Source organism: Neofelis nebulosa, chromosome 1, assembly GCF_028018385.1.
Source record: "Neofelis nebulosa isolate mNeoNeb1 chromosome 1, mNeoNeb1.pri, whole genome shotgun sequence".
NCBI classification, from domain to species: domain Eukaryota; kingdom Metazoa; phylum Chordata; class Mammalia; order Carnivora; family Felidae; genus Neofelis; species Neofelis nebulosa.
The window spans coordinates 110,139,022-110,153,006 of NC_080782.1; the positions used below are offsets into that span (position 1 = coordinate 110,139,022).

A 13,985-nucleotide genomic window follows, 5' to 3' on the forward strand; every position below is an offset into this window, starting at 1 on the left:
AAAAAAAAGGGGGAAGGAAATGAATATTATTCTAAATTAAAACACACTTAGGAGACAACCAAATGTATCCACCTTAGTCATTCTTCTGGCTCAAACCAACCACTTGTTAAACTATATTTGAGAACACTGTAGAAAATGTGCTGAAAGTATCAAATGGTATTAAATCACTATTTTTACTTTTCTTAGGTTGGTAAAAGTTAAATGATAATAAACAAAATAATCTTTTTACAGATGAATACTCAAGTATTTCATAATAAAATCTCATGAAATCTTTAAATTACTTTAAAATACCTTAGGATAAAAGTGATAAAACAAAAATGACACAATGCAAACTGTACATCTTGGTGATGGGTACATGACAATTTATATTAAGTATTTCATAGCAAGAAATTTTAAAAACACCTGTATGTTCTCAATGACAAAAAAGGTAGTTATTTTGGTAGTCATCATTTTTTCTTTAATATAAGGCTTAAATAAAAATTTGCTTCCATTTACTCAATATATATATAATATATATATATATATATATATATATATATATATATATATTATATATATATCTCAAATTACCAAAATGTTTCACGACAGAAACTCTGGTGGGTACAAGATCTATCTACCTCAAAAACAATTTCCAGTCAAACTGCCAATGTCTCAACTGATACCTATTCACTGACATTCCTAAAGACCAGTAACACATGTTACCTACATATCTTTTAGCAAACTCTCATTTTCCTTTTGTTCTCAAACACGCCACCGGTATAACTGAGGCCCACAAGAGTCGCTGTGACCCATCTTACAGATCCCTAAAGTCCTCTAATCCTAACACAGCCACAAACCTGTCTTCTGCCACTGGTGCCTACATGATGCTCTCATGTATCCAAAGTATCACAATTCGTTAGGAGTGAAGAAAAGGTGAAACTACCCTCCCTCCCCATTTGGGACCTTATCTTTGTTCACAGCTGTGTCTCAGGCATCCAATACAATGGATTTGTCAGATGGACAAAGCAAAGAACACTACTTCAAGAGCAACTTATAAAGACTTCAGCAATAAATTTTTTGAGTTTTATTCTCCTTTTTATGAGCCCCTTTTCCTAGGAGTCAGGTAAGAGATTGTGTACTACAGAAAGGATAAGCACCATGCTATACTAAAATTCTCCCTGGAGCGCCTGGGTGGCTCAGTCTGTTAAGCGGCTGACTCTACTTCAGCTCAGGTCACAATCTGATCGTGCATGAGTTTAAGTCCAGCATTGGGCTCTGCACTGTCAGGGCAAAGCCTACTTGGGATTCCGTCTCTCTGTCTCTCTCTGCCCCTCTCCCGCTCATTTTCTCCCTCTCTCCCCCTCACTCCTCAAAATATATAAAATAAAATTCTCCTGTTCAGTGTTCAGCACACAGTTTTTTGTTTTTTTGTTTTTTGTTTGTTTTTGATCAAGCTAGTCCTGTTGAGTCTCTCCTCCCTTAAAAGTTCCCACCAAAAGGAGCACCTGGGTGCTCAGTCCTTTAAGCATTCAACTCTTGATTTCTGTTCAAGTCATTTCACAGTTCATGACCTTGAGTCTCAAGTTGGGCTCCATGCTGACAGCACAGAGCCTGCTTGGGATTCTCTCTCCCTCTCTCTTCCTGATCCTCCCCTGCTTGCACTCTCTCTCAAAAATGAATAAACTTAAAAAAAAAAAAAAAGTTCCCACCAATAGGTTCTTTCCCTCCCATTACTGTAGCAATAGACAGAGACATAACATTCTCAAATCCTCACACAAGTTCATAGCAGCAGAAATGACCCTTTATAAAAGTTGGAGCCATTCTTTAAATAACATGTTTTTAAAAGCCAATATAAAATTTGGCAGAGCAAGAGACAAGATCTAGAATTAACATGGCATTTGGTGGGACAATTAAAATTACCCAAACAAAACTAAAAACAAGCTATTTCACCTATCCGAGGACTTAAAAACACAATAAGTAAATTTTACTACAGTATAATATCCTAAAGTGGAACCCAGGTAGTCTCACATTGGACATTCATAATTTCCACTGTTTGGAAATTTCCCCCAGGGATCACATCATGAAGTGAGAGGTTTCTAAGGACTAAGTGTGAAAGACTGTGACACTTGGCTGAGCATTCTTATACTAATCAATCCATCTCAAAGTAGTCACTTGGTTCCATTTTGTTAACTTATTTAGAAAACACAGTAACTCATCAAGAAGACTATTCTTTTTTATTTTCCTTCCAGAACAATCTTTTATTCCTTTCTCTTGCTTCAGCTTGTTTTTCACACTTTTTACGAGCATAGTTACTCATTTTCTTTTACTCTCACATTCATGGGATCAGTCAATTGTATACACATAACATAAGCACATACACAGTCATGTGATCTTCTCCTGACACAACACAGACCACAATTCTGAGGAAGCACTTTTTTTAAATTTTTTTTCAAGAACAGAATTTAGTGATTCATCGCTTATATATACCATCCAAGTGCTCATCCCAACAAGTGAGGGAAGACTATTCTGAAGTACAACTGACCTATGAACAACATGACAGGGCCAACTCCCACCGCCACACTCAAAATTTTATGAGTAACTTTTGACGTCCCCCCAAACCTAACTACTAACAGCCTACTGTTGGCCAGAAGCCTTATCAGCAACATGAACAGTTGAGTAACATGTGTATTTTGTACTTTATATGTATTATATACTACTCTTACAATAAATTAAGTTAGAAAAAAGAGAATGTTACTACGAAAGCCATAGGGAAAATACATTTATAAAACTTTACTGTAAAAATTTATCTGTATAAACAGATCCACACAATTCAAACCTGTGTTGTTGGAGAATCAACTATATTTGGTAACCCGGTTTCACCTCGTCTCAGTTCTGTTTTACCCTCATCATGAAAACAATACACACGCTGTTTAGTGGGAATTTATTTATCATTAACCCTTGAGTTTTTAAAAAGTCTAAGTTTTAGCTTTGACCACATAAACAACCTAAGAGAGTGTTTAGTTTTCTTCTGTAGCAGATTTTAATAGCTTACTAAATGACTTTTAAGAGTTTGTATATTAGGACTTTCCCAATGAACACCACAAGACTATCCATGTCTTTCATCTCCCTCAGTACTGGACGTATCTCTTGTACATGATAAGCAATCAATTATCTGTTCAATGACCCTTAAGCAGAACAATTTTAAGATTAATTCCTAACTTCCAGCCTGGAAAGATTCCTAACAAAAACAAATTATGGAAAATGTCCTTTTTAGAGATTCATGCAGAAGTACTTTTCAATGGAAGGACAGGTCAGGATTTGCTCCAGCAAATTAAACTACTGGGGCACCTGGGTGGCTCAGTCAGCTGGGCGTCCCAACTTTGGCTCTGGTCACGACCTCACGGTCCAAGCCCCACATCGGGCTCCATGATGACAGTGCAGAGCCTGCTTGGGACGAAACTAAGTGTACAAAGGTCTTGGCTTCTAGACCAAAACAGTGATTAAAAACACTAACATCTGTATTTAAATCAGGCTGTAACTCAGATTTTCATCTCAAAACTTTCATGGTGCTTATACAGATTAATCTAGAGTAATAGAGATAATAAATTCATAGAATTACACAACTTTAGAACTGAAAGGGTTTTAAAGAATCACCAAGTTTAAGTATCTTGCTCAAAATCCCAAAGCTGTTCAGTACAGAAAAGTATTCTACACTGGAAAACATTTCTTCTCACACCTGTTAACCTGTTCACTTGTCTTCTAACAACAAGTACAATATATTGCTGCTTTCAAAAGATCTTTTTCCTCTTTTTAAGTTTCGATTGCTTCCTTTACCACAGCATATAATTTTACAAGTTACACATCATGTCTACAAAATATTATTTGGTTAAAACATTTATAATTACATTAGAATAACTATTTGTACCTTAAGTTTCCTTGTTTTCATAGACTCCAGATTTTGATTTTAACAGTACTTTATATCAACATTTTTATATTCAAGTTTCTGTGAAAAGCATACTGTTTATAAAAAACAAAATCTTGTGTGTGTCAAATCAAGCTCAATTTTGTCACTGCAAAACAATTTTCTCTCAACTGCTGATTTTCTAATATGTCACCCCTGAAAAGAGCATAAATTATTTTAATGTGAAAGAAAAATAGAATATAGAAATTGTTGGCACACAAAGAGAAGCAGGCTGCACTTTTAAGTGCACACTACAATACTGTGCTATAGCAACTAGCTCAGCTATGAGCTTACATTTTATTTATTTCTGTAGGAAACTAATTTAGTACATGAAGACCATCTTAGCATTATAGTACAAGTATTACTAAAGAAAACTTTCCTACCTTTAGATTACCTAAATAACATTATTAACTAGAAAAGTTCCTTTTTTTTCTTAAATTTTTTTTAATGTTTAATTATTTTTAAGAGAAAGAAAGAGCATGAATGCGGGAGGGGCAGAGAGAGGGAGACACAGAATCTGAAGCAGGCTCTAGGTTCTGAGCTGTCAGCACAGAACCCCCCCCCCCCCCCGCCCCGCCCCCGCACATGGGGCCCAAACTCACTCATGCTCCACGTTTCCAGGTTTGGCTACTTCAATCTAAATTGAAGGTGTTAAGCTGAATTTTTTTCCAGGTATCTTAAGTTTTTGCATATTTTCCCAAAACTCCTGCTCTTTTAAGTTTTGCACTATGCCACTTTGAAACCTAGAAGGTATGTAGAACAAGTCTCCTCTTCTATATATTCATTTAACATTTATTGAGCACCACCCACTCATATGCATTCTTCCGAACTTGACAGGAAGACTGTAACAATAAAGGTTTACATTCCTCTCTCATGAAACTCATAGTGTAGGGGATCTAAGAAAGATAAGTCAACAACTGAAAGTCAGCACTATGGAACTGATACTATGCTGAAAGTACACACAAGATGCTAGGTAGACCTATACTTTACTGCAAATACAGTAGAAACAGCCTCATACTACAAGTAAATGAGCCAAGAAAGTTGAAAGGGTGAGAAAGCTAAGTCAAACAGGCTATTCAGAATACAGCCTCTGATTAGGCACAATTTGTAAAATAAATGAGCATGACTTTAAGGGAAAAAAAATACAATTTGTAGAGACTGCTTAAGCTGAATATAAATTATACCTAAAACTAAAACAACACGTTATGAGAGTAAAACTCGGGAAAGCTGAACTATGAATTGAGACTTTACAGAAGGGTACTCTTTGACAAAATAACTGTAACAATCTTTAGACACTTGATTTCGGAAAACAGCAAATATGAAAGTTAAGTGGAAAGGTGTAAGATGAGGATAAAGGTGAGAAAAATCAGCAAGAAATTCACAGAAAAACCTAAGAGGATAAACAGTCCAGTTTTTAAATCCTAGTCGGCTTTTGGGGCACCGGGGGGGCTCAGTTGGTTAAGTGTTCAACTCCTGATTTCAGCCCAGGTCACGATCTCATGGTTCATGGGATCTAGCGCTGCCTTGGGTTCTGCACAGACAGCACACAGCCTGCTTGGGATTCTCTTTCTCTCTCTCTGCCCATCCCCAAATAGTGTGTGTGTATGTGTGTGTGTGCACCCTCTCTCTCCCAAAATAAATGAAAATAAACTTTTTAAAAAAAATCCTAGTTGGCTATCAAGCAAAAGCAACAATGATCTAAAAAGCAATCTTCGGGGCGCCTGGGTGGCTCAGTCGGTTGAGCGTCCGACTTCAGCTCAGGTCATGATCTCATGGTCTGTGAGTTCGAGCCCCACGTCGGGCTCTGTGCTGACAGCTCAGAGCCTGGAGCCCATTTCAGATTCTGTGTCTCCCTCTCTCTCTGCCCCTCCCCTGTTCATGCTCTGTCTCTCTCTGTCTCAAAAATAAATAAACATTTTTTAAAAATTAAAAAAATAAATAAATAAAAAGCAATCTTCAACAAACACAATTTCTCTTATGTTCAACATCCTTGAATAAATCTAAGATTGGCTATTTAAAACCACTAGGTTAAAAGTAAAGAGAACCAGGACACCTGGGTGGCTCAGTCTCTTAAGCATGTGACTTCAGCTCAGGTCATGATCTCTCAGTTTGGGAGTTCAAGCACCACATCGGGCTCTGTGCAGACAGCTTAGAGACAGAAGCCTGCTTCAGAATCTTTGCCTCTTTCTCTGCCCCCCCACCTCAAAAATAAACAAACACTAAAAAAAAAATGTTTTTTAAAGAAAGTATAGGGAACCTAATGGAATTCTGGCTTAAACTTTGATGTACGTAGGAATCACCTGGGGAGCCTGTTAAAAATGCAGATTCCCAAATTATATGGTCAAAGTGAGGCTTACAAAAGGCAAAAATACTATGAGAGTCACCAGTGTTACAAGGTGCAGTCCAAAACAGGTTGGACAGCATGAAAATCACTACTTTAGTAAGGTGAAAACAGTCAAATACAAAAATGTCAAAGTAAGTGAATGAAAAAAGCAAAGTCTTTTCAACAAATGGTGTTAAAACAACCAATAAAGGGCTCTCACCCACCAGTTATGTCAAACTCCCTCCCTATATCTGACCTACATCCATCAATTACCTAAGCAAGTCAAAATTTTAACTTTCTGAATTTCAGCTCTATCCCTCATAAATGCTCCCTTTTACCGCAGCTTCTTTTTCCCATGTGAACTTCAATACCCTCAAAACAGTCTCTGCCTTCAGAATGTTCTCTACCAACCAATACCCGGCTTCTGGCAACCTAGCCATCTTATGGGACGCATCACTATCCAGTTTAAAATCTTTCAGATGTTATCTATTATTCTAAACTTTCTAAGGTCAAATGGAAAGAATTCATAATCTTTCGATACAATAGAGAAGTAAAATTACAAACATTTCTACACAAGTAGTTCTCATAATCAAAATTAACTATGTTAAATCACTTACATCATAAAACAATTTCCTATCAGCAGCCAGACGTTTGGAAGCCAGAGTCTTGGTAACATGATAGAAGGTAAGTAATGCTCTGTGCTGTCGAAGATCATCTTGGACTTTCACAGATTCTATAAGAGTGGGAATGAGTTCAGGCCACTGTCTAGGACAGTCCAATCTAGCAACTTTTGCAATCAGCACTGCAATCTGAGTTGCAATCTAAAGGGAAACAAAGTAGTCATCAGAAACACACATATATAATCAAAGCAACAGATACGGAATGCATTCACAGTTGAAAATTACCTTCTGGTCAGTTATACATTTGACAAAAGTGAATACAATTTCACTGAAAACTTCTTACTTAAGACAGTGGTTCACCAAGTATGGTCTATGAATCCCTTGAAGAGGGGAAGGGGGCTAAGACCCTTTCAGGGATCTGCAAGGTCTCTCTTTAATTTATCACTGTGATGCTAGATGTTCTTCATGTAACTTTTCCTAAAATAATACTTGGCAACAGAGTATAGGAAGCAGCAGATACGAAAATCTAGATGTTTTCTTTTAAATATCCAGACACTATGGAGATAAACAATAATGCAAAACAATGCCACTCTTCTCCTTAAATATGTATTTGTTGGGGGAAACAACTATGCTTCATTTTTTTTAATTCTATTTATGTTAACAAGTAATGGTTTTATTAATATTAAAAAATTTGTTTCAATTGATAACACAGTAAATATCAAGATATAATGTGCCGTTTTATTTTAGCAGAATAAAGAAGTTATAAGACCACAAAGTTTGAGAATCACTGACCTAAGAGTAGAAATGAACATCAAATATTATGTTTGTAAATAATGACATTTGTACAGATCAGTGTTTCCCAAATGCTGGCTGACAGAACATATTAAGCAATGGTTTATCACAAACCCCTCCCAACCATCTCCTGCCCCAGTGAGAAATACTTCTTTAATCCCAATCTTCCCTCACCTCCTTCAAGGGACTACAAAGCAGAGAACTAAGATCACTGTAGAACAGATTGAGATAGAACTGGATTAGATACATCACAAAATCCAGTGAGGCTAAATATTCAAATTAAAATAATTAAGTGTAATAAATAGTAACTTGTAAAAATTTATGAATTTTTGAATCCATATGCAAAACATTCTTACACACAAAATCTCACTGTAAAGGGAAGAAAGAAATGGAACTGAATAATCTATTACAGTATATAGGGAGAAGTGAAAATGTCATGGGTGTCGGGAATAGACAAGATATACTGTAGTCTAAAAAAAGGAGGGGAATGGGGTGCCTGGGTGGTCTGAGCATCCATCCAATTTCCCCTCAGGTCATGATCTTATGGGTTCAGGTTTGTGAGTTTAGACCCTGCACTGAGCTTGCTGCTGAGAGCACAGAGCCCGCTTCAGATCCTCTGTCCCTTGCTCTCTCTGCCCCTACCCTGCTCGCTCGCTCTCTCAAAAATGAATAAACATTCAAATAAAATTTTAAAAAGGAGGTAGAGAATAACAAATCAACAAAATTAATTTCTATGCAATAAGAGTAGAAATATATAGAAACTTGCTTTCAATACTGTATTTCTTAAAATGACTTCTGAATTTTAAAACAGCCAAATATAACGAAAATTCTTGACAGCTAGAAATTAACCTCAAAATTTAAAACCCACAAATATTACAAATAGACATGATAAAATTGCATTTTTCCTGCCAAAAAACAAAATTAGTTCGGAAACGAAGTAGAAAGTAGGGGAACAGAAAGCATACTTAGCATTCATTTTCTCACTAACCTGGTTTACTGGTTCGTTGAAGTTGGTGATTAGCCCTGCACGCAACGTAGATTTCTCCTCCTCTGAGAGAGCACTGTAAAAAGGTTAATTCATTATGCAAGAGGATGCTACCTAACAATAAACATAGGTAAGCACTACTTTGAATTTTAACAATAAAAAGCCTTTCAAAAAAGAGGCCACTCATTAGTTTTGGTAAATAAATAGAATTATTGCCATTACTTGTATATTGACACATCAAGTAATTCCTAAGTGTAAAGCTCCTTCACAAGTGAATACAAAGTACAAAATAGTAAGCAACAGGAAATAAGACAAATCCAGAATGACAAATGTGGTACTGTGACATCTGCTTTATTAATATAAAAATAGTTGCCTAAAAAAAATTAATGGCTTCTTAAAAAAAAAAAGTGTGTATGAATAAATATTAGCCTTCCACTGACTTCTTTTATAAAATCTGAGTGAGGTTATTCTATAGGGGAAGGGATCAGGAATCAGAGGATATTTGCAATTCAAGACTTATTAGAAATCAACTAGTTTTGGGGGACTTGGAGGCCCCCTGCTGTATCAGCGCAGAGCCTGCTTAAGAGACTCTGTCCACCTCACTCTGCCCCTCCCACGCCTGCACATGTTCTCTCTCTCAAAAATAAACATTAAAAAAAAAATCAACTAATTTATAATTTTTCATTTTACACCTCCAGGAAGGATAAAAACAATACTAACAATTCTGCCTGCAAATGAGTTAGTAAACTACAAGAGCAAAAGACCAGGATGGAGAATATTCACTATTATACACATTTTGATTTTTGAAATATATGAATGTATTGTTTATTTAAAAATTACATTTTAAAGCCCCCATATTAAGGTTTTCCATTATGGCTATGATAGAGTAGATGGTATCAGATGAATCATCCCAGTAAGATCAGCTATAAAAGTGCTACACAACTTATTGCTTTTTAAGTATTAAGGCATCTCTCTGTTACGAGTAGAACTGTGTCCCTCCAAAAAGATATGTTCAAGCCTTAACCCCAAGTATCTCTGAATGTGACCTTATTTTAAAACTGGACACTTGCTGGGGCGCCTGGGTGGCTCAGTCGGTTGGGCGGCCGACTTCGGCTCAGGTCACGATCTCGAGGTCCGTGAGTTCGAGCCCCGCGTCGGGCTCTGGGCTGATGGCTCAGAGCCTGGAGCCTGCTTCCGATTCTGTGTCTCCCTCTCTCTCTGCCCCTCCCCTGTTCATGCTCTGTCTCTCTCTGTCTCAAAAATAAATAAACGTTAAAAAAAATTTTTAAAAAATAAAATAAAACTGGACACTTGCTGATGTAATCAAGTCAGAATGAGGTCATAACAAATTAGGGTGGGCCCTGATCCAATGACTGGTGGTGCCCTTTACAAGGAAAGGAAAACGTGGACAGACACGGAACAAACACGTGAAAAGGCGGCCATGTGATGATGGAGGCAGAGATTGGGATTACAACTGCACGCCAAAAACCCCTAACGATTGCAGACCACAGAGACTAAAAAGAGACAAGGAAAGATTTTTCCCTAGGACCTTCAGAATAAGCAAAGCCTTGACAAGCATCTTCACCTTAGACTTCTAGCCTCCTGAACTGCGGGACAACACAATTCTGTTGTTGTAAGCTACCCAGTTTCTGGTAGTTAGTTATGGCAGACTGAAGAAACTAATGCAGCATCTAAAACAATGTAGGCAGGGGCGCCTGGGTGGCGCAGTCGGTTAAGCGTCCGACTTCAGCCAGGTCACAATCTCGCGGTCCGTGAGTTCGAGCCCCGCGTCAGGCTCTGGGCTGATGGCTCAGAGCCTGGAGCCTGTTTCCGATTCTGTGTCTCCCTCTCTCTCTGGCCCTCCCCCGTTCATGCTCTGTCTCTCTCTGTCCCAAAAATAAAAAAAAAATAAAAAACGTTGAAAAAAAAAAAATTTAAAAAAAAATAAATAAATAAAAATTAAAAAAAAAAATAATAAAAAAAAAATAAAACAATGTAGGCAGCCATGACTTGAAAGATGAAGGTCTAGAAAAAAGGGAGAGGAACCGTGATGAACCAGAACATTTCCCCTGGAGCTATCTGCCCATAAAAAATCAAAGCAGGAACTACACGACTAATGAGCTAAGAGATTTCACTAAGTCTCAAGTGCTGAAAAGGCAAAAACTGACGCTCAGGGCGAACCAGTAAGGCAATACTTTGGTAAACACCCAAAGATTGCAGCTGAAACCCGAAGAAGGCTAAAAATTAGGATTAAGAGTAAACCAGAAAGATGGGGTGCCTGGGAGGCTCAGGTGGTTAAGGGTTTAACGTTGGCTCAGGTCATGATCTCGTGGTTCATTGATTTGAGCCCCGCATGGGGCTCTGTGTTGACAGCTCAGAGCCTGGAGCCTTCTTCAGATTCTGTGTCTCCCTCTTTCTCTCTCTGACCCTCCCCTGCTGGCTCTCAAAATAAATAAAAACATATAAAAAAAATTAAAAAAAAAAAGTAAACCAAAAAGAGATCACCCTCAACTAAGTCAAGGTTGAAGTCATATTCTATTTGCCTGCCTGGAAAAAATTAAAATTTTCTCTAAAGAAAAATAACAAAATTCCAAGCCTCTCCAATTTTCCCTCAACAATGCTTAGCATTCAGTCAAAAACTGACTATGTATACTACAAACCAGGTAAAAGTTATTAAAATCAAAACACAAATAAAAATAGGAGACACAAGGGTGCCTGGGTGGCTCAGTCGGTTAAGCATCCGACTTCAGCTCAGGTCATGATCTCACAATCCATGAGTTTGAGACCCGCGTCGGACTCTGTGCTGAAAGCTCAGAGTCTGGAGCCTGCTTCCAATTCTGTGTCTCCCTCTCTCTCTGCCCCTCCCATACTTGTGCTCTGTCTCTGTCTCTCTCAAAAAATAAATAAAATGTAAAAAAAAAAAAAGAATTTTTTTTTTTTTAAATAGGAAGATACACAGGGCACATGGGTGGCTCAGTTAAGCATGCAACTCTTATCTCAGCTCAGGTCTTGACCTCAGGGTACTGAGTTCAGGTCCCACAGTGGGCGCCATCCCAAAACAAAAGAAAAAAAAACAAAAAAAACAAAAAAAGAAAAAGAAAAAAGAAAAAACAAACAAAAACACCACACACACAGGAAATACAGACATTGTAATTATCAAAATCACACTTTAAAAAAATTATGAATTTGTTGATCAAAATAGGTGAAAACTGTACTATTTCACCACAGAGCTGGAATTCATTTAAAAACAAAAAACAAAAATAGGGGTGCCTGGGGGGCTCAGTAGGTTAAGTGTCTAACTCGGTTTCAGCTTAGGTCATGATCTCAGTCTGTGGGTTTGAGGCCCAGAGCCTGCTTGGGATTTTCTCTCTCTCTCTCCCTCTGTCTCTGCCCCTCCCCTGCCCATGCTCTCTCTCTCTCTCTCTCAAAATAAATAAACTTCAAAAACAATGTTTTAAAAAATACCAAAGGAAAATCCTAGAATTGACTTTTTAAAAAATAGCAAAATAAAGGTAACAAACTTAAAGAGAAGTCAGCAGAAAATATCCAGATTAAAATATAATGAGGAAAAATAGACTTCTAGAGGCACCTACTGGCTCTGTCTGTAGAGCATGCAACTCTTCATCTCTGGGCCATAAGTTCAATCCCTACCATGGGCGCAGAGCTTACTTTAAAAAAAAAAAAAAAAGAAGAAGAAGAGAAGAAAAAAAACTAGATTTCTAGTTTCAAGGTGTTCACTGACAGATGTGCACCAAAAAACTGCTAAAGGCAATTCTTTGGCTGAAAACAAATGGATCCAGATGGAAGCCCAATACCACCGAAAGGAAGAACACTAGAAAGATAAATGTAAAGCACTACTGCTGCTGGCTTTTCAGGGAAAGATGGCGGAGAAGGAGAATCCTAAATCATCTTCCCACACATACAACGAGATAACACCCACATTTGTGTAAATAATCCAGAAAACGGCCCCAAGAATGGCAGAACAGACTCTTCACAGCTAAATGTAGACAAGAGGCAATACTGAAGACGGCAGGCTGGGCAGAGGCGCGGTCAAGAGCAAAAGAGACCTGCAGGACTGTCCTAAGGAGGGAAGGATGATATAGGCACAGAGAGGGAAGAGGAGCAAACCCCCACACCAGGTACCCCAGGCATGAAGGACACACACAAGTACACAAAGGGAGGACCAATCCCTGTGACATGTGGCTTAAAAACCAAAGAGGCCGCATAATCAGTGAGGCTTACCCCTGGAACATTAAAAATCATTGGGCAAGCTCTGGGAAAGCTGGGAAGGTAGGAGTACCTGCCCTTGAAGACACAGCACAACAAACAGCAAGCAAAGAGGCAGCAGTCTGAAAAACATGGGAAAGAGATTTGTTTACTACTCTCAAAGCCTGTGCTGGAGAGGCAGGGAGCTTTGCGAGACTTCTCCAAAAACAAAGGAGCTATCAGGCACCCTTTCCCTCCCCTAACCACAGCCTAGAAATGCAGACAAATGATGGAACCAGTCAGCACCAACGCTCTTCACCTAGCCTGCTAACAGTGTGCCCCACTCTGGTATTCTCCTGAGGATCTGCCCCGTACAATACCTCGTTGGCTAGAGCCATACAAAGCAGTGCCACAAGCCGGGTAGTGTGCACACAGCCCCAAAACGGGCCAGAATACTCCAAAGGGGCTCCCACCATTGAAAGAGAGAGGATGCAGAAACATCTATCACGCAAACGGATGTCAAAAGAAAGCCAAAGTAGCCAAGGTTATATCAGACATAATAAACTTTAAAACAAAAAGATGAACCAAGAGAAAAGAAAGACACCATACAATAATAATGGGAAAGGGGCACCTGGGTGGCTCAGGTCATGATGTCATGGTTCATGGGCTCAAGCCCCACATCAGGCTCTGTGCTCACAGCTCAGAGCCTGGAGTCTGCCTTCCAATTCTGTGTCTCCCTCTCTCTCTGCCCCTCCGTCATTTGCACTCTGTCTCTCTGTCTCTCTGTCTCTCTCTCAAAAATAAACATTAAAAAGTTTTTTAAAAAATGGGAAAAATCAAACAAGAAGATATAATAGTAAATATTTATGCATACAACATACAGGTACCCAAATACATAAAACAGTTAATAACAAACATAAAAGAACTAATCCATAATAACACAATAATAAAGGACTTTAATATCTCATTTACATCAATGGACAGATCATCTAAACAAAACATCAGCAAGGGAAAAATAGCTTTGAATGACACATTGGAAGAGAGGAATTTAACAGATATAGTCAGAACATTCCATCCTTAAACAGGAGGATACACATTCTTTACAAGTGCAAACAGAAC

General features: G+C 38.2%; 1 protein-coding gene across 1 annotated transcript in view; it reads right to left on the bottom strand.

Moving 5' to 3' along the window:
• IPO11 (importin 11) overlaps window positions 1–13,985 on the bottom strand; it is a 196,864-nt gene that overhangs the window by 151,241 nt on the left and 31,638 nt on the right. The window contains exons 4-5 of the mRNA XM_058731480.1: window positions 8,664–8,736; window positions 6,881–7,084 (exon numbers count right to left, since the gene is read on the bottom strand). Of these exons, the coding sequence (XP_058587463.1) occupies window positions 6,881–7,084; window positions 8,664–8,736 (277 nt within the window). The remainder of the gene's footprint in view (window positions 1–6,880; window positions 7,085–8,663; window positions 8,737–13,985) is intronic.